Source organism: Rhinolophus sinicus, chromosome X (genome assembly GCF_036562045.2).
Source record: "Rhinolophus sinicus isolate RSC01 chromosome X, ASM3656204v1, whole genome shotgun sequence".
Lineage (NCBI taxonomy): Eukaryota > Metazoa > Chordata > Mammalia > Chiroptera > Rhinolophidae > Rhinolophus > Rhinolophus sinicus.
Window position 1 is genome coordinate 13,992,723 of NC_133768.1, and position 19,284 is coordinate 14,012,006.

A 19,284-nucleotide genomic window follows, 5' to 3' on the forward strand; every position below is an offset into this window, starting at 1 on the left:
TTCCTTTCGGGGTTGGCCCGGTGGCTCAGGTGGTTAGAGCACAGAGTTCATAATATCCCACATGGGCCAGTGAGCTGCTCCCTCCCCAACTAGATTGAAAACAATGACTTGATTTGGAGCTGATGAGTCCTGGAAAAACACACTTTTCCCCAATAAAAATTTTTTAAAAAGTTCCTTTCATTAAAACACAACAGCCTGTGTTTGTAAAAGTATTCTCGTTTAAAAATATTCATAAAGGAAACAACAGAAACCTTCTGATCTATAACAACACTATCTACTATTCCAAAGATTGCATGGGTACCAAAGTTGTAATATCTTATCACATAATCATGAAACTGTATAATTATCTCTTAATCACTTCTTGAGTCACATTTTTTATTCAGAGCTTATCGATCAGTCTGTTTTCTAAAAAAATTAAAAATACATTATCAACCAAGGTATTTTGTCTGCAGTGAGCTTAATATAGCATGTAAAAGGAAAAAATCTGTACCTTTTACCTCAATTTACAGTATTACTCCGATATTGCCTACTTTGAAAGTAAAGTTCAACTTTCCAAACGGTTAAAAGTCTATAAACTTATATATAACTAATAAATATTCTATCAATATAATAAGTATGCCAATATTATAAATGGTTAATAGAAATATTATAAAATAATCTATATGTTACAAAATGTTTGCCTTCTCAAAACCTGAAATCAAATTTGGAAAAAAAGCTGAATGAAGGATTGATTAGTTGAGCATACCAGTTATCACTTCTCCTCCACGATCATCTGGCTTAAGAAATCCAAAAACTGTCTTACTTTCAATGGCACAATCCATACAGGCCTGCACAGTGCGCCGGAGCACCACATTCACTGGGCCAGGGCCGTAATGGTCAGGCAGCTGCTGGATTTTCTTCTGATCCAGGTAAGGGCCAACATTTCCATGTTTATTTATATAAACACAGACTTGAGAAAAAAATGTGTATATAGAAATAACAAGCAATGAAATTGGTTAAAAGGAACATAAACACTACATAATTAATTACTATATCCCACTAGCCACACTTCACTCAAAGAGAACCTAAATATAGTAACATGAATGATCATTTCTTCTACCTAAAAATATGTATGTAATTATACTTTACATCTGTGTAAAGATATTAAACCTAGAAATAATCCAAATACTTGGTTCAATTTTCTAGAATTTTGCCCAAAGTGATTATAATAAAAACTATATAATATTGAATGTCAACTACAATTAGACAGACAGACAGAAAGACAGATAGTGAGGGGATGTGGAGTACAGCGTAGGGAATAGAGTCAATGGAACTTTAATAGCTATATACGATGTCAGAGGGGTAGTAGACTGGGAGGGGTATCACTTTGTGAGGGGTGTAAATGTCTAACTATTATACTGTTTTGTACACCTGAAACTAATAAAAAAACTATAGAAGTTTTAGTAGTATCACAAAACAATTCACACATTCCCACATTATATAAAATGACATAAAGGTAAATATTTTTACCTTTTAACTGTGCAAACGGTGTAGGAATTTTCTTTTAAAACTGATCATGTTAACACACTCCTTTTTGAACTGTATTTTAGATCACCAATATTGTACCTTCATTATATTGTCTAATGCAACCAAATAACTTAAGACATATGTCACAGTAAATTCTAATGACCTAGAGAAATTTTCATTAACTTTAATAATAAAAATGTTCTTTGTATACATGCCAAGTTTCATTGAAGAAAATTTAAATATAAATGCTTTCTTTAGTATAATAAAAGCATACGATTTAGAAGCAAATCATCTATAATCACACAAGTGTCAAGTTTCCATAGTTTTTCTTCACTGAGGATCAACCAATACAAATCAACATATAATGTAATATGAAGGTACATTACCACATGTAAAAATATACTGTCTCCCTAAATCAAGAAGTACATTATTTTTATCTATTCCCCATTACTTAAACTACATTGGAAAATTTTCATATATAAATTTTCATATATTCAGCCCAATAAAAAACCATTAACCTCACTTTCATGATGTTGAAATATGTAATTCAATTTTGCGGCAATAGCCAGAGGAAGGATGGACTGTTACAGAAATGAAACAGCTATAAAAAACTTCACCTGTGGTGCTGACGACATGGACAAAGTTCTGATGAACACAAATGAAGCTAAAGGATTTCAATGTTTTATCTCATCTGCATTATACTTATTTAGCTAGTCTCTCCTACTAATGGACTAAAAATCAGAAATAACTGACAAAATGAGTTATGTTACAATAATCATTTTTTCAAATGATATATATATATCAAAAAATTAAAATTAAATTTCTTTTTAGTCAGGAAAGACAAATTGGGGTAAAAAACCCAGGGAACAGAAGAGTATAAGGGAGGTAATTAAGGATCTAGGAGACAAAGCAATAAAACATGCTTTTAAAAATAGGACAGAAATAAGAAAATGTGCAGATGACAAATAAAAGGAATTGATTAGTCTGGGTCTCTGTCATTTCATAGTCTTCACATAGAGAACAATTTCAAGTCATCATGTCCCTTGACAGGCAATGATCTGTCAAGGTTTTTAAAGGCATTAAAAAAAAGTTTGAGGTAGCTTTAAAAATACATGTAAGACAAAAAATACAAATTGTGAAATGAGAGAGGGGAAAACAAGAATAGATTTAATGATGTAAATTTTATAAATCTTACAAAGATGGATAAAAAACTTTAAGGGTATTATTGTATTTTCAAGTGACTCCTGTATTTAGACATTTTTCCTTAACATCAAAATAAACAGCGAGAATTTCAAAATACTTTTAATATGAAAAATGCTAAAGGAAATGTTTATCATCATTTTTTTCCTCTTATTCCCAGTTCAGACACGGAAAATAATACCGAATAAAAGGTTAGTAATTTTATACTCTTTTAAATATACTAATTTACCTGTAGACATTATTTTAGGTGAGCCAGGAACGGGATCCTTATATGGAACACCACGGCCTCTCATCAGCATCTTTACAGAAACTGAAGAAGTAGAACACACAACAGGAATACATTTTTCCTGTAAAAAAAACAACCAACCACATAAACAAACAAAGTATACATTATCCTTTAAAAAAATGCTACATAAGGAGGTAAGAAAATTATCAGCATCAATGGTTCACAAATGATCAGTTGTCAGAAGTCCTCAGGGTTGAAAAGCCGTGGGAGTTTGTCACAAACTTAGTACTTTCCAAACTGTTCTCCTCAGAGTGCTCCATGACCTGGTCAGGTGGGAGAGGAAGAGACCAAGAGGCTATGATTCCCAGTGCTCTAACTGGTCACATTTTAGCCAAAATAGTTCACTCTGTAACTTGTTTTATTTTTTGAGGTTCCCTATAAGACAAGTTTTTTTCACACTGCTAAAGAAACATCTATAAGTCTAATACAGCAATACACCAAATGAAGGTGAGGGACCTCTCAACAAAGCAGAGGACAGAATTTGTCTTTAGAAAGCAGTCATTTAGTTTTTACTGTATCTAGTCTGCATTTCTCCATATTACATATGATTTTGACAAAATTACAAGTGGCTTGCATACAAAATTATGCCTATTGTATATAAGAACCAAATGTCTTCTGGCCATTGTTAAATATCACTAGAGTTTTGTATCAACTCTTGGGATTTTCTTGGAGCTTCCTTCAAACACAGCTCTCCAATATCAGAGAAGAGGCTCTTGTGCCTAGAAAAGGTAATAACACAGGATATTTAATAGGCAGGGACAAAGGAGGAAAAAATAGGATAACATTCAATGTTGTTGAATTTTTCTTTATTTGTTTAAATTAATAACTGTCATTTGGGTTCACAGCATTTTTAAATCATGTTAATTTTTAAGTATTTAATCGCAATTAGTGTTGATATTTCTTGTTCTTTCAGTATTTTAAAAATCTGAAATCTGAATCCTTTGATTTATGACATACCAAAATAGTATATTCGCATTAACATGATAAAGGTACACCTATATTTGGAAAATATTCTTCCATACCTCTAGAATCCTTTGGTGGGGGGAGAAAACAAAGGAAAGAGTCTATTGCAAGAATAATTCTTACTCTAGTTCAAAGACTTTTAAACTAAACTACCACATGGCAGTACTGAAACAGGGATATAGGTGACTGCCTGAGAGTCTTCATCCTTTCACGATGAAATAATGAAGCCGGAGAAGATGACGGTGAATTGAAATGCTTTCTTTGAAACAAAATAGCTTATTATCCAAAAAATTACAGTATTTGTCCCTTGCCCATCCTGAGCACCATATGAACAATATTTTCAAAAAGATATCTTCAAAATTGTCAAATTAATATTGGAATAATTTGAAAACAAAGGAATTAAAAATATATTTTGGAGTTATCTTCTATTTTCATCATTATACCAACGAACCACAAAGACTTTTTCAGCAGCTGGAAAACATGTATTAAACACATGAATCATGACATTTTTGATACATTTTAATTTAAAAAATGCATTTAAAATATTGTTTCCCTTTAAATTTCATTAACTTTTCTTAATTTTATAATTTATTTTTTATTTGAAAATTTTCATCTGCGAATGATTTACATTAGAATAACCTGCTTATTTGAGTTTTTCAACATTTATGATTTTATATAAGAAATATATTATTTTATTGACTTTCAGTTTTAATTTATAGATTTTGAATGATTTTTAAAATAAAAATATCCGTATTAATGTAAGTATTAAGTCAAAACGGTATTGCCATTTTGATCCATACTGCTACCATGTTTCCCCCAAAATAAGACCTAACCAGAAAATAAGCCCTAGCATGATTCTTCAGGATGACATCCCCTGACCATAAGCCCTAATGCGTCTTTTGGAGCAAAAATTAATGTAAGACCCGGTCTTATTTTTGGGGAAACACGGTAAGTTGAAACAGAAATGTTATACCTATTAGCATCAAATGGCTGAACTCAGAATTGTTTAAGATAATACTACTGAAATTTTATTAAGTTCTAATAGATCTAGGAAGATTCTATGTCTTTATATTTATAGTGAATTCTGTATAACAACCCTCCTCCTGTGTATGCTTGCCCCCACCAGAGTCTGTCTGCTTCCATTTACTCTCCAGTGTCTTCAGGTAGCTGCTTTTTCTATCATTTTCAGGTTTTAAGAATTTTTTTCTTTGGGGTAGTCAGTTAAATAGGATGTGACTCTAGAATCATTTAATTTATCACACTGATTCCCATCCCCTCAGTTTACTAAGGTATAATTTATGTACAGTAAAATCTACTCCATACTGCTTTTTTTTAAAGTTTACTGAGTTTTAAATAAACTGGCCTGAACATAAATATACCCATGCTGTACTTTTAATGTGGTTTTGAAGAGGCCGAACACTATTCAAAGTTTTAAGTTTACCCAAGAAAAGAAATACCAATCTTGATAGCTATGTAGGCCTTAAAGAGCCTTATATACATACTCTTGCTACATTCCTGAAGGACCTCATCATACTCTTAGTAAATCCTAAACTGTATGTTATAAATAATAAGGCACTACAGAGACCTATAATACAAATTAGTAGGAGATACAACTAACCTTTCTTCTTGTGTTTGTGCCTTTTTTCTTTGCTGTGGGACTTTTAACAGAAATTCCCTTCCTGGGGACTGCAGTACGTGCAGGTGGTTTAGTCCGACCTGATTTCTTGATCTGCTGTGTAGGTAATGCTACAGCAGTTTTCTGTGAAGATTGCATTGACTGCTGGGTCACTTTAGAAGAAGAAGACTGTGTTTTGGCTATATTCTTTGTAATGGGCTGGGTCTCTTTGGAAGAAGACGACTGTGTTTTGGCTATATTCTTTGTATTGGGCTGGGTCTCTTTGGAAGAAGACGACTGTGTTTTGGCTATATTCTTTGTAATGGGCTCGGTCTCTTTGGAAGTAGACGACTGTGTTTTGGCTATATTCTTTGTAATGGGAACTGAGGAAAAAAACACACAATACAAAAATAAAAATAAAGTAAGTGACACAATTAAGGTATTGTCTTCTTATGACTGAAAAGAAATTTAACTCAATCTTTAAAAACATTCCAAAAGCTATTCACTGAAAACCACTTAAAATAAAGGTACCATTTAAAATGAAGTTTTAGGTATTTAAGATTTCTGATTATCAGAAAATAATCTAATTCTCCAGAAAAAATAAAGAGGCTTTTTACAAGAGGAGCCAGTAACTTCAAAATTAGTACCATGAAAATTTCTAGCAATTTACCTTTTGTCTGCTTCTATTTTTAGTCCTTAGCATAGAAAAGAGTTTTTCCTCTAGAAAAATGCTGACCAATTATATCATATGCAGGAATCACTTTGCCCATTAATATATAAAAACATAAAGCAGCTACCGACTGCTCCTGCTTCATTTTTCAGAGGAGAGGGAAATCTCCCGCACTGGATTTTTAATGGCTAAGGCACATTATGTCCTTATATGTATGTCTAATAACAGAGCTTCATATACTACAATATTGACTCTACATTAATGTTGTCATGCAAGGACCACTACCATGCCCAAGTGATTGGTATCTACTAGTTACTTGGTAGCCCAATTCAGACAGTTTAAATATTTCAAACGAAGGTTACCTGCCAGGTTACTTCATGTTCACAGTCAAGAGAGATATCTTTAGTATTAATCCCTTAATAATTTCATTGAAAAAATGAATTTTATACATAGTAAGAAGTACTAATGTCAAATAAAAATTCTTTACAGGAAGAGCTGTATGTAAAACATTTATACATCTATGCAAAAATCAACTACTTTTCTTTATAGAAATGTAATGGCTGTATGCCATGTCAGAGGGGTAGTAGATGGGGGGAGGGGGGTTATCACTGTCTGAGGGATATAAATGACCAATGTCTAACTATTACATTGTTTTGTACACCTGAAACTAATTTTTAAAAAAACAGAGAATTTCTGTTAACATTTAATGGATTCTTCTTATATTTTTTTCTTGTGAAAGTAAAGTACAATAAAAATTTACAAGAGTGGAATCACACAAAAAAAACCCAACTACTTTTATTTTCAGGGCTTCATTTTACAACTTGAGACAAATCTACAACTTTGCTCCTCCCATACTCAAAGACTATGTGTAAATCTGACTTCCCATAGAGAATACACCTTCCCTGCAGCCTTTTTATCTACCTTCTATCACTTACCAAGCTAAGAGGAGGGAACAGACTTCTCTCAGCTGCCAGGACAAGTGGAGGACCACTTAACTGCCACCCTCACTTTCCCCCCTTACTTACAGTAATTCCACCTACTTACACCAGTCTCTTCTTACTTCTTTACCATCATCTACCTCATTCTCCATGCTCACTTCCACTTTCTTCAATAACTCCAGTAACCTAATTCACATTATTTCTTCTTACACAGTCTCCCCATTACCATCTTCAGGAATTCAACTATAGTACCTCTGATACTTCATCATCCTGAACTCATATTTGGAGATTTCATGTCCTCAGTGAAATAGTTATACTTAGCAATTTCTGGAACTCTTTTATCTGCAAGATAACCAAATGTGCCCCTTTTCTCTACCTCCAACTTCTTTACCTGTCAGCTTTGCCTCATACCAACTGACCATGCTTTTTATTCTCATTATGAGATGTAGCCATAAGTCCTCTCCCTTTCATTTCAATCCAATCCATTGGCTTTCTTCTGGCTTTACTTTATTCCCTATCAATCTGCACCCAACTGTCCATCTCCACCAACACCAATAAGTATGCCTTACTTTATCGCCCTTTCATCTTTGATCATGTCCTGCATGTCAGCTCCCACCTCTAAATCACACTAGCATTTGTTTTCTTTCGTCCTGAGCTACAGAACAAGGGTCAGCAATCTTTTTCTGTAAGGGGCCAGATAGCAAACATTTTAGGTTTTGAAGGCCACATATAGTCTCTGTCACATATTCTTCTTTGTTTGCTTATCTTTTTAAACCTTTTATGAATCTAGAAACCATTCTTACGGTAGCTCACAGGCTACATGGGCTAGACGTGGCCCTTGGATTGTAGTTCGCCAACTCCTGGTATAGAACAATAGGATATTATCGATCACTATAAAGTCCACATTAACTTCAACTGGGGTGTTACTGCTGCAAAATCGCTGATTTCCAAGTATGTTTCCCTGGCAGAACGTTTTCCCCAGTCCCCATCTCCCTCTCACCTATTCCATTCAGCAAATGACCTTACCTTCTACTGTATGAGAAAATGAAAGACTACCTTTCAGGAGTGACCATAACCATCCCATTTCTCCACCTTAAAATACTTTTATTTTCATTCATTCTCATCTCTTCCTCTTGTATAGAATGAAAAGTTTTCTCTGTGCTCTGGTAAGCCCAATTCCCTTTTACTTATGTCCTAATAACTATCTTCTTTGGTTCCTCCGGGACATTATGGTTTCAATTATCTCCTCTCTCTTCATGTATTTAATCACTTGATCCCCAACTCCTTGCTCTCTCTCTTATAACCCTCACACACCCCTTATTTTGAAGTTATACCCCCTAGTTGCTGCTATACTTTCAAGTCCTTGCATGAATCCTCCTTCTACTTACTAACAAAATACGAACAATTCCCTATATCTGATACTTCAATTTCCTTATTATTCTGTTTCCTTAGTCCTCTGAAATAATTGTCTCTTCTCCCAAATATATTTTAAAGAAATTCTTTCCAAGGTCGCTAATGACCTCTTCCTAGTTACTAAATCCAAATAAATCCTCATTCGCTTGACCAATCTATTCATCTCCCCAGTTCTGGCCCCTACCTCTGCATACACGGCATGAAGAAAAGGAAATAGATTGGGCTCTGGATCTGAGTTTAAATTCTTGAGCCAGGTTGGTATAAGGCAGAACTTATAGAGGAGTACACGTGGTCCTCAAACAATATTTACTAAATTAATGAAAAATACTTTAAACCTGCAAGTCGATGTTATACCCCAAAAATGAGTATATTTTATATACAATAAGTAAGTCATAATAAATAAAATAGTAACTTTGTGGAATGTGGCAAATTTAACGCAATCAATATTTAATCTAAAAATTTTGGGATTTGAAACTGCATTTGAAATTAATCTTGAAAAACAAATATTTGAGCTATAGCTTCAACTATTCCCCTAAAACATAACATTCTATTACAATAAAAACTCCTTGATGTATAGTATACACTATGTATGAGCAAAGTAAGAAAATGCATTATAAAAAATTTTATGTATGAAAACATTTTTTCACTTTAGAAAGAGCTTTCAAAGGCAATGACTCAGTTTTGTTTATTGCCAGATCCTTGGCACCTAGAATAAAAACACTTTTTAAACTAATTTAACTAAAGAGGAAAGAGTAACCATTCATCAATATATTAGACATCAAAATTAAACTATATATATTATATTTTACCTGTTTCTATTAGCTCTCCATCAAAAAAACAATATAATTACCATGCTGAAATTCTACTCAGTATTAATTAAACCATTTCAAATAGATTTGTTTAAATGGCAAGGTTAAAACTATATATAGCACTATAAGCATATATTCACAGTGGTTTACAAAGTGAATAAAAATCTTTTTGAAAAAAGTATGGGAAATATATAGAAGGATAATGCTAATCAACTTTAATAAAACTTTTGTGTGAATACCTAACACTAAACTTATCTGGTTCCTCAGCTTATCTTCAGGTAGAACAGAAAAATGTCCAGAAGATGAGAAGATACTGAATTGTAGAAATCCAAAAGAAATTAATAAATCTTGGGAAACAATCAGAAAGCAGGATATAAAGGCAAGAGGTGGCATGAAAGCCTGAAATAGGGGAACTGAAGAAAAAAACGTAGATGCCAATATTTATTAACCACCCATTACATGCTAGGCACTTCAATATTCATTATCACATGTAATCCTCCCAAACATACTGTAAGGTAGATACTGTTTCCCCACTTTATACATAAGGAATCTTAGGCTTTGTGAGGTTGGGTAACTTAGCCAAGATCATCCATTTGGCTAAGAGAGTTTTGTCTCCTAAGTGCATGCTTTTCTAATATGCCACATTGCTTTCTGTCCTCTTATTAAATTTACTCCCTAAGTCAAAGTTCATGTTTTTAAAAAAAATGCCCAAAAGACAACCTTATGAACTCCTATGTGATATTTCACTAGATAGTCAATAGGTGCTCTCTAACAGAGGAAGTCTTGGTTTTGTGTGTGAGTGTATGTGTTTTAAACCAGATGTGGAGGTACACTTATATGGAGAAAACATTAAGCATAGACAAAAACACACTTTTCATGCCTGGGGACTTAACCTTATTTAATATTTATTTCCAAATAGTACTTTCATTAAATATACATTTTTGCTGACATGTGAAGATGCTTTATTATTGAAAGGTAGAGCGTGCCTTCTCTGAACTGTGAAGACAGTAGCACATAAAATTACCACAGAAAATATACTTAAATAACAACCTCCTATTTCCAGTTATTGTTACACATGTGCTAGTTTAGCTAACACATGGCTGACTTGAACAGGAACTAAAATGGGTGAGAGAGAAAGACAGAGAGAGAGAGAGAGAGACAGAGAGAGACAGAGAGAGAGAGAGACAGATAGAGATAGATGTTAATATGCATCTTGTTTTTTATCTAAAAAGACTTAATAGAGGTATAGTTGCTTACTATTCTCCAGATTTTCCATTCACCATTTACTAAATACCTAGAGTGTTCTTTTTATCAGACTAAGCAATTTAGGACATCAAGAAGAAATAAATAGGATCCCAGTCATACAGTTCATATTTCAGGTGTGTATTTGTATATGCATAAAATTCCTATCTCAAATAGATATATAATTTCCTCAAATAGATTGAATGCTTTATTTGTAACCATATGACAACAAGCAACAAGGGCAGAAATTACTATCTTAACAGATGCCCTGAATTTGAGGCTAGAAATAAATGAAATCAAAACTTGAATAGTCAAAAACAAAAAAGCAGGACATGGTTTGGAGAAACCAAAACTGAGTAAAAAAGAAAAAACATCTGTCATAATAAACATTTGATTTTGGAACCTTTTTCAAGTTTAGAAATGCTTATCTTCCTTATTCTTAAAACTGCATGTACAATGAAACTATCATTTATACTAAGGAGCTTTCACACTGATAACTATAAAACCAAAGAAACAATATAAACCTCAATTTTGAAAAACATGGAGACAGAGATAGTTACACGTAAACTATCCAACCTTGAAACCTGGTATTCACAGAAACTCAAGTCAGAGTACCCAACGCTTCTCTACCTGGAGTTTTGCTCCTTGTTCTACTGAGCCCACATTGCCACAAAAAAATCTGTCCTGGGCAGCAATAAGAGCAAAGGGGAGGCAGAGGCAGGTGTAAAGCCCTGAGCTTCCTCCACTCACTCCTGCTGCCAGCCCAGGCCATAGCACTGGCTCCCTTGACAGGAGTCTTCAAAAAATGCCCCATTTTCTCTCTCTCTTCCCCCAACCTGTACCAGAGGAGCCACCCATCCAATCCTAGCAGCCTAACCTTGTATCAGGAATTTAACCTTCATAACAGCCAGTCTGCTTTTCCTCTGACATTAGCCTTTTGAATACCCAGGGGCTGTTACTGTCACATAAGAGTGACTTTAGCCTTCCATAAGCATACTGAGAGTCTTTTAAATGCATGTTTATTTCCTGTTTTCAGTAATAAAAAATCCTTTTTAGAAAACCTCAAATAAGCTAAGAAAAACTCTTGAAGGAAACCACAGGGGGTAGTTCCCAGCAGAAAAAGAAACAAGGAAGCATGTTTCTGACACTCGTAGCAGGTATTTGGAAGCCAGAAGCTCACTGAGGACTATGAATTTTCTCAGAAGGGGTGGGGTAGAGATCAGATGGACATGGGACTCGGGTATCAACTGCCTTTCACACCTATTCTCTCTCCATTGCTTCTTACTATCTAGTGCAGGGACACTGCTTCCAGATGAATTAGGTTCAAATCCCTCTTTGCCACATAATAGCTATGAGATCTTGGGCAAATGATTGAAATTGTGCATGTGGCACATCGTACGCCCACTCGATGAACGTTAGTGTCACTACAGCAGCATCACCGCCATCGCCACCCTGTCTCCATAGTCACACGCACTTCTCGAGCCCTGCAGGTGCCTCGTCCTCTTCCACCAAGGGCTTGGATATTGGAGAAACCTGGTTGTAAATGCCTAACAGTGAAGACAAAGTTTCCTCCAAAGAAGGAACTCCCATTTAGCTACATTCTCTCTAGCTAATACCTTCGCTCCTTCTGCTCCTTTCCTTTATGACCGAACTTCTTGAAAGACTAGCCCAAGTTCACTATTACTTCCATTTTCTCATTTTTCAACTCGCTGCAATTATACTTCAGGCAGCTCTTTTTAGGGAACTTCGGGGTGTGAAGGTCACCCACGACCTCCTAACAGCCATTTACAACGGACACTTCTTCCTGATCTCATTTGACTTCCAGCATTAAACACTTCTGATAATGTCTTTTAAAAATTCTTTCTTGGGTCTCACACAGCTCCTCCCTCCTAGTCCTCCTGTCACATTTCCTGTGGCGTGCCCCACGATTAGCCACTTTCTCCCCACCCCACCCCCTGAGTTTTGAGTACCTCAGTTCACTCCTTCATTTCAGCTACTGCCTACATATAATAATGACTCCCAAATTGCTTGCTCTCAGGTCCTCTTGCTCACTTAAGTGTCCACATGCCACCAGTGCCCCTCCAACATAGGACTGTCTCAAATTCCAGAGCTGTGTTTTCAGTAGCCAACGAGGCCATCTAAACAGGCATCTCAAACTCAGCACATCCAAAAGCAGAGTTACCGATACTTATCCTATATGCTCTATCTTGATGAATGACATTATCTTTTTTCACCCAATATCAGAGATCAGAAATCTTGAAGTAACCTTTGTGCTCTTCCTCCCTGCAGATGTCTGCCCAAGCCTACCTCCTACGTATTTTTCAATTGTGCTCTTCTTTATGCCTGTCAATGACTTGGTTCAGGACCTTATGACTTCTCACATAAGCTACGCTAGCCTCTTAATTGGCATTCCTGGCTGCCCTTTCCAATCCATACTCTATAGCCCAAAAGCATGATCTTTCTAAAATACAAACTGTATGTCACTTTTCCACTGAAAAATGTTTCGTGATGCCACATTACCCATGTGAACTCCGTGGCTTGGTGTCCAAGGCCCTCTATGTATTTTCACAGCCTCAACTCCTCTCTTCCCCAAATATCATTATAGATTCAGCCATAACCATCTGCCTCCGGACCCCAAACATTCTGACCCTCACTACCTTTGCAGAGGCTGATCCAAGAAAGGCCTTCCCTCCCTTGTCTATGCTATAAATTACTATACATTATTTGAAACTCTGCTCAAGTACCAGCTCTGTAAAATTCAGCTCTGGGAGCACTAAGATCCCAAACCATAGGACCTCAATGCTCATATACCACACATACTGCATTTATCGCTACTGGCACAGCTCTTGTAGCATCTTCACTTATATATCTATCTGTCTTACCACACTGTGAATTCCTTTATGGGAAGGAACCATGTAAGTCCTATTGTTATATCTCTAACATCTGGTCTAGGGCCTGCCGTATAATGATCATACAATGAATGTTTGTTAAACGAATAAATGCTTAATATTCAAGTTTTCTCCCTGATCTTTTCAATTTTTTATTCGGGAACAGTGTGTTTCTCCAGGGCCCAGCAGCTCCAAGTTGTTGTCCTTCAACCTAATTGTGGAGGGCACAGCTCAGCTCCAAGTCCAGTCGCCATTTTCAATCTTAGTTGCAGGGCGCACAGCCCACCATCCCACGCGGAAACTGAACTACCAACCTTGTTAAGAGCTCATGCTCTAACCAATTGGGCCATCCGACCGCCCCACCAGCAGCTCAGCGGCAGCTCGTTGTCTTCAATCTAGTTGTGGAGGGCTCAGCTCACTGGCCCATGTGGGAATTGAACAGGCAACCTTGTTGTTCAGAACTTGCGCTCTAACCAACTGAGCCATCCAGCCACCCTGATCTTACTTCCCAAAGAAACAATTTGGGTAGGTGATGCAGTAAATAAACTACCATGGCTTGATCACAACATTTTACAGTTATTTTGCTTCAAATACCAATCAACCAACTTAGAAATCAATTTCTAGAATATATTCTACTCAAAAATGAAGGACTGCAAATCAAAACCACAATGAGATACCACTTCACACCCACTAAGATGGCTATAATAAAAACAGAAGGAAAATAACAACTGTTGGCAAGGATGTAGAGAAATTGTAACCCTCACACATTGATGGTGGGAATGTGAAGTGATGCAGGTGCTATAGAAAACAGTTTGGTGGTTCCTGAAAAAGTTAAACATAGAATTAACATACGAGGTATGATCAAACAATATGGTGAATGTTTAAATAAAAAAAAAATTATTACAGTATAAGACACATTGCCATTAATCCCCCTCAAAATACTCCCCCTCACTTCGAACACACTTATCCCATCGTTCTTGCCACTTTCTGAAGCAGTTCTGAAGTCCTCTTTCCTGAGTGTCTTTAGTTGCACAGTCGTGGCTGCCTCGATGTCCTGAATTGATTCAAAACGTTTACCTTTCATGGTCATTCTGACTTTGAGTAAGAGCCAGAAGTCACAGGGTGCCAGATCCGGTGAATAAGGTGGATGAGGACACACCGTAATGTTTTTATTTGACAGAAATTGCTGTATCAGAAGCGATGTGTGATACGGAGCCTTTCCCTGTTGTGATCACAAAATATGGTGAATGCTGCTGCCGAGTGCCATCCAATGGAAAGGCAGGGATCTTCAATATGGGAAGCAGCACCTAGAACCTTAGTAACAGTGTGTGACACGCTCCAACTTGCTTGGTGCAGTCGGGTGTGAGCTACGGTTGAGAGAAGGAGTGTTTCAAAGTGTGCTGTAAATCATCCTCCATCATGACAATGCTCCGTGTCACACATCACTTCTGGTATACAGCAACCTTTGTCAAATAAAAACATGACGGTGTCCTCATGTATGTTATTCACCAGATCTGGCATCGTGCAACTTCTGGCTCTGCCCCCAAAGTCAAAATGATTCAGGACATCAAGGCAGCCACGAGAGCACAACTAAAGACACTCACGAAAGAAGACTTGCAGAACTGCTTCAGAAAGTGGCAAGAATGATGGGATAAGTGTGTTTGAAGGGAGGGGAAGTATCTTGAGGGGGATTAGTGGCAATGTGTCTTTTACTGTAATAAATTTTATTTAAATATTCACCGTATTTTTTTATCACACCTTATATGAATTAGCAACTCCACTCCTAAGTATATACTCAAAAGAAATGAAAAAGAGGACTCAAACAAGTACATGTATGGTCATGTTCACAGCAGCAGTATTCACACTAGCCAAAAGGTGGAGCAACCCAAATGTCCATCAATGGATAAATGGATAAACAAATGTGTGGTACATCCACACAATGGAATGTTATTCAGCCATAATAAGGAAGTGAAGTTCCGATACATGCTGTGGCATGGATAAACACTGAAGACATTCTAAGTGAAAGAAGCCAGACACAAAAATCACATATTTTATGATTCTATTTACATGAAATGTCTAAGGTAAATCCACAGAAACAGAATACAGATTGGTAGTTACCAGAGGTGAGGGGTAGAAGGGAATGAAGATCAACTGCTTAATGGGTACTGGACTTCCTTTTAGGGTGACAAAAATGTTTTGGAACTAGACAGAGGTGGTAGTTGCACAATACTGTGAATATACTAAGTACCCCTGAATTGTGCATTTTAAAATGGTTAATTTTACGTTATGTGAACTTCACCTCATTAAAAAGAACACACTAAGAGGGGGGAAAAAAGAACTACGTATACCTCAAAAGGGCCAGAGACTTTGCATATATTAAAATTTGTCTTTATGATTTTGTAAAGCAAGTATTATTATCTCCATTTTGCATATAAAGAAAGACTCAGTGAGATAAGTAACATCCAATCCAGTATCACACATCTAGTCTAAAAGTGAGAGAACTAGGATTCAAATTCAGGACTATCTCACCCAAAAGCCCATTTGCTTAAACTGGGTACTACTTTTAATTAATGGGGGCGGGGGGAATGAAAAGACATGGTCTTTTAATTAAAATATTTTCTTCTATAAACTTAACAAAATGCAGAATTAAATAGTTTGGTTAAACATTTTTTCAGGTTCAAATTTGAGGGAGCTTACGTGTACCCACAAAGAAAAACATTTAAAGTAGAACTGAAAACAAATTATCAACATGTCCTTAACAATTCAGTGTTTAGGTGCTTTAGCATTTTCAATTCTCTTGACTGAATATACCCTTAAGAAGAAAAAAATTCATCAAATATTGGAGGAGTATTTTCTGATAGTTTTTCTTTACTCTTTAAATTTCTTGTGGATTTTCTATAATTCAAATATTTACAATCATAACAATTTTTATGTCTATTAATTATTGGAATAACAGAATAAGAATACTTAAGAAGATGAGACCGAACCAATACAATTCTGTGTATACAGAATACAATATATGCTTTTGAAGATATCCTCAGTCTCAATGACTATTGGCAATTAATATTCCTGATTTTTTAATTAAAATATCTTAAGGCTTACATACCAAAATATTAGCAGTGATTATATCCAGATGTCAAGAATATAAGCAAGTTTTACATTTTACTTGTTTTGTACATGTTCTACAATAAATACCAAATTTGTCATTAAAAATATAAAATATCCCAACAAAGATAAACCACCTAGCCACTTTTTTGAATAACAGTAGAACCAGCCATTCTAAATATTTAGATGTCTCTAAAGAAAAGTTATTCAAGAGTAGATCCCCTCAGTACCACAAGCAGACTCAGCAGAACATAACCTTAAATCATGTCTATTGCCCAAGCAGTTGAGCATCCGAGACACAGTATTTACTTCCATTCACAGCAGCAGAGGCGCTCTGTCCTGTTCACACACTCCCCAAACCTCAATCCTGCCTCTCACAGTTCTCTGCTCATCATTCTTCCTTTTATCATCACTCAAAGACTTCTCTACAATACTGCTTTTTCACTCTATTTCTCACTTTCCTACTGTCCCAAACACAATTGAAAGGAAAAAGGATAGCTCTGTAACTTAAAATACAAAAGTCCAGTTGAAGTTGTTTATCTCCATACCTAAATGACAGTGCCTTTTTCTTTGGCACGCATGCTAAATTAAAATTTAAAAATCTAATTTAGTAGAACTTACATGGTTTTCCTACCCTGTTACATAATATCTCATAAATAACCTAGAAAAGAAATCATAAAAATGCAAAAAACAAGCTATTATAGAAATCACAATTAGAATTTAGAAGGGCTTAAATTTAAGAGTGTTGCTTTTAAAATGTATTTGTTTTCTACTTGCGAATCATAGATGCTTGGTACACAACTCCTTTCAGCTTCATGGGGGTGCTTCCATGAAGACCATTTGTTTCACAATCCCTACTCATAGGTGCTCACTTCAAAAGAACCAAGATTTTGGTCACAATGATATTGTTAAAGAAGATGACCATTTCCAAAATTTGTAATATTTTCGGAAGAAAGTTCACAAAAAAAGAAACAACTTCAGTTGTTTCAAGTCAATTCATAATTCATCTTACAATACTGAGCTTTTAAAGGCCATTCAATTTTTAAACCATAGCATTTTTTCTTATTGACTGACTTCTGTGGAGTGACTTCCATTATGCTGTTTTTAAAAATCATAGCAGTCACTGCTATAATTTCCACAAAATACATTAAATGTATTGATACAATATTTAATTAGTAAAATGTTATCCACATTTCTATATCATAAAAATACATTTAATAACCCTCATGTAATATCGGTGAAAATTATATTTCTCAAAACTACAGAAAATAATTTTGCAACACTTTTCATTTCAAACTGGACATTTAAATGATCAAGTTTGACTTCTAATAGGGCTGGGTTTTTTTAATTATTTTAAACCATTTTTTATGGTGGAAATAACCAAAGACTGACTTCTCCCTTCTATCATAAAACAATTTTTAGAGGTGACTAATCAAATAACAGTGCCAACAATTTCAGTATGTAATATTTAGAACAAAACAGGATTTTTGAGATAACAGAAATGAACTGGGATGTTTAGTATACAAAAGCTAACAAAGCAGACAATGAATTTCTTTAACCACACTTCAACTACAACATAAAGGAACTTTGGGGGTAATTCTTACCTTTCAAAATATTCCCGAGAAACAAGTTGTTGCTGCATTTACCATTAAGGTGATTCCACTCGATAGCCTTTCTCCTTTACCAGGAATAAAACTGCCTTTCTGAAGAAAGCGCTAACAACAAAGCCCATGTTGCCCAAGCAAGCCAGAATTTCTAGCAAATGGGGATGAAGCTATTTGCATTTGTTGGTTTAAGGGGGTGGGGGTTGGAGGAGGGGACTAAGGACTGCGAAAGTAATTCACATATTGTCTGTGGGCTGTATAGACAGTGATCATCAGTCACCTGTTCAAACTTCCTTCACTCCTGCCTTCAGAGAAGAACCAAAGGTTAACCTGGGTCAGAGACTCTGGAAAGAAATGACAAGACATGCAAAATCTAACTGCCAACCCATTGCGTATGTAGACAAAGTTATCCCCGCTGGACCACATGTCCTAAAAACCAAGACATTTTAATAGTCTCAAGAGGACGTGTTAAAATATATCACACAACAGAAATAAGAAAGAAGTTCCAGGCTCTGCTCGCAATAATCACAGTATTTAGCTGAAATACTTAAAACAGAGAAAGGACATTTGTTTTGTTTTTAAGATACTTCATTGCATTATAATAGCTGTCTCATTTCACAAGCAAAACATGTGTTCCAAGCTGATCATATGAAAAAGAAAATATCAGCTCTTTTAAATTTCATGGCTTTGAGTGAGTAATTTGGGTTGATAGCATTTCTAACTATTTCACTTATACCAAACAAGAAAAGTAGTAAATATGCTTAGCAGTCTGTATATTATTATAAGCTACATCAAGGGCAAAAATCTAAACAAATACTTGAGTGTTTATTCAGAAGCTTTCTGATGGGACTGACACACCTTTAACTTTTTACAGCCTTCATTACATGTACCTCTGTTACTTCTGACCCACTATAAAAGAGAGAAAGAAAAAGTGCTGCTTTATGTGGTTTTTACTGAACATACACAGTTGTACAAAAAAAGGGAAAAAGTTGGTAAAGACATGTCCTAAAAACTAAAATCTTAATTTCAAAATTTAGAGAGGGGA

General features: G+C 35.5%; 1 protein-coding gene across 2 annotated transcripts in view; it reads right to left on the reverse strand.

Annotated features, from left to right (window-relative positions):
* SCML2 (Scm polycomb group protein like 2) overlaps positions 1-19,284 on the reverse strand; it is a 71,550-nt gene that overhangs the window by 11,570 nt on the left and 40,696 nt on the right. For both annotated transcript variants that reach the window (XM_019755382.2, XM_074323703.1), the window contains 3 exons: positions 5,574-5,953; positions 2,936-3,053; positions 746-949 (listed from right to left, as the gene is read on the reverse strand). In XM_019755382.2, coding sequence (XP_019610941.1) covers positions 746-949; positions 2,936-3,053; positions 5,574-5,953 — 702 coding nt within the window. The remainder of the gene's footprint in view (positions 1-745; positions 950-2,935; positions 3,054-5,573; positions 5,954-19,284) is intronic.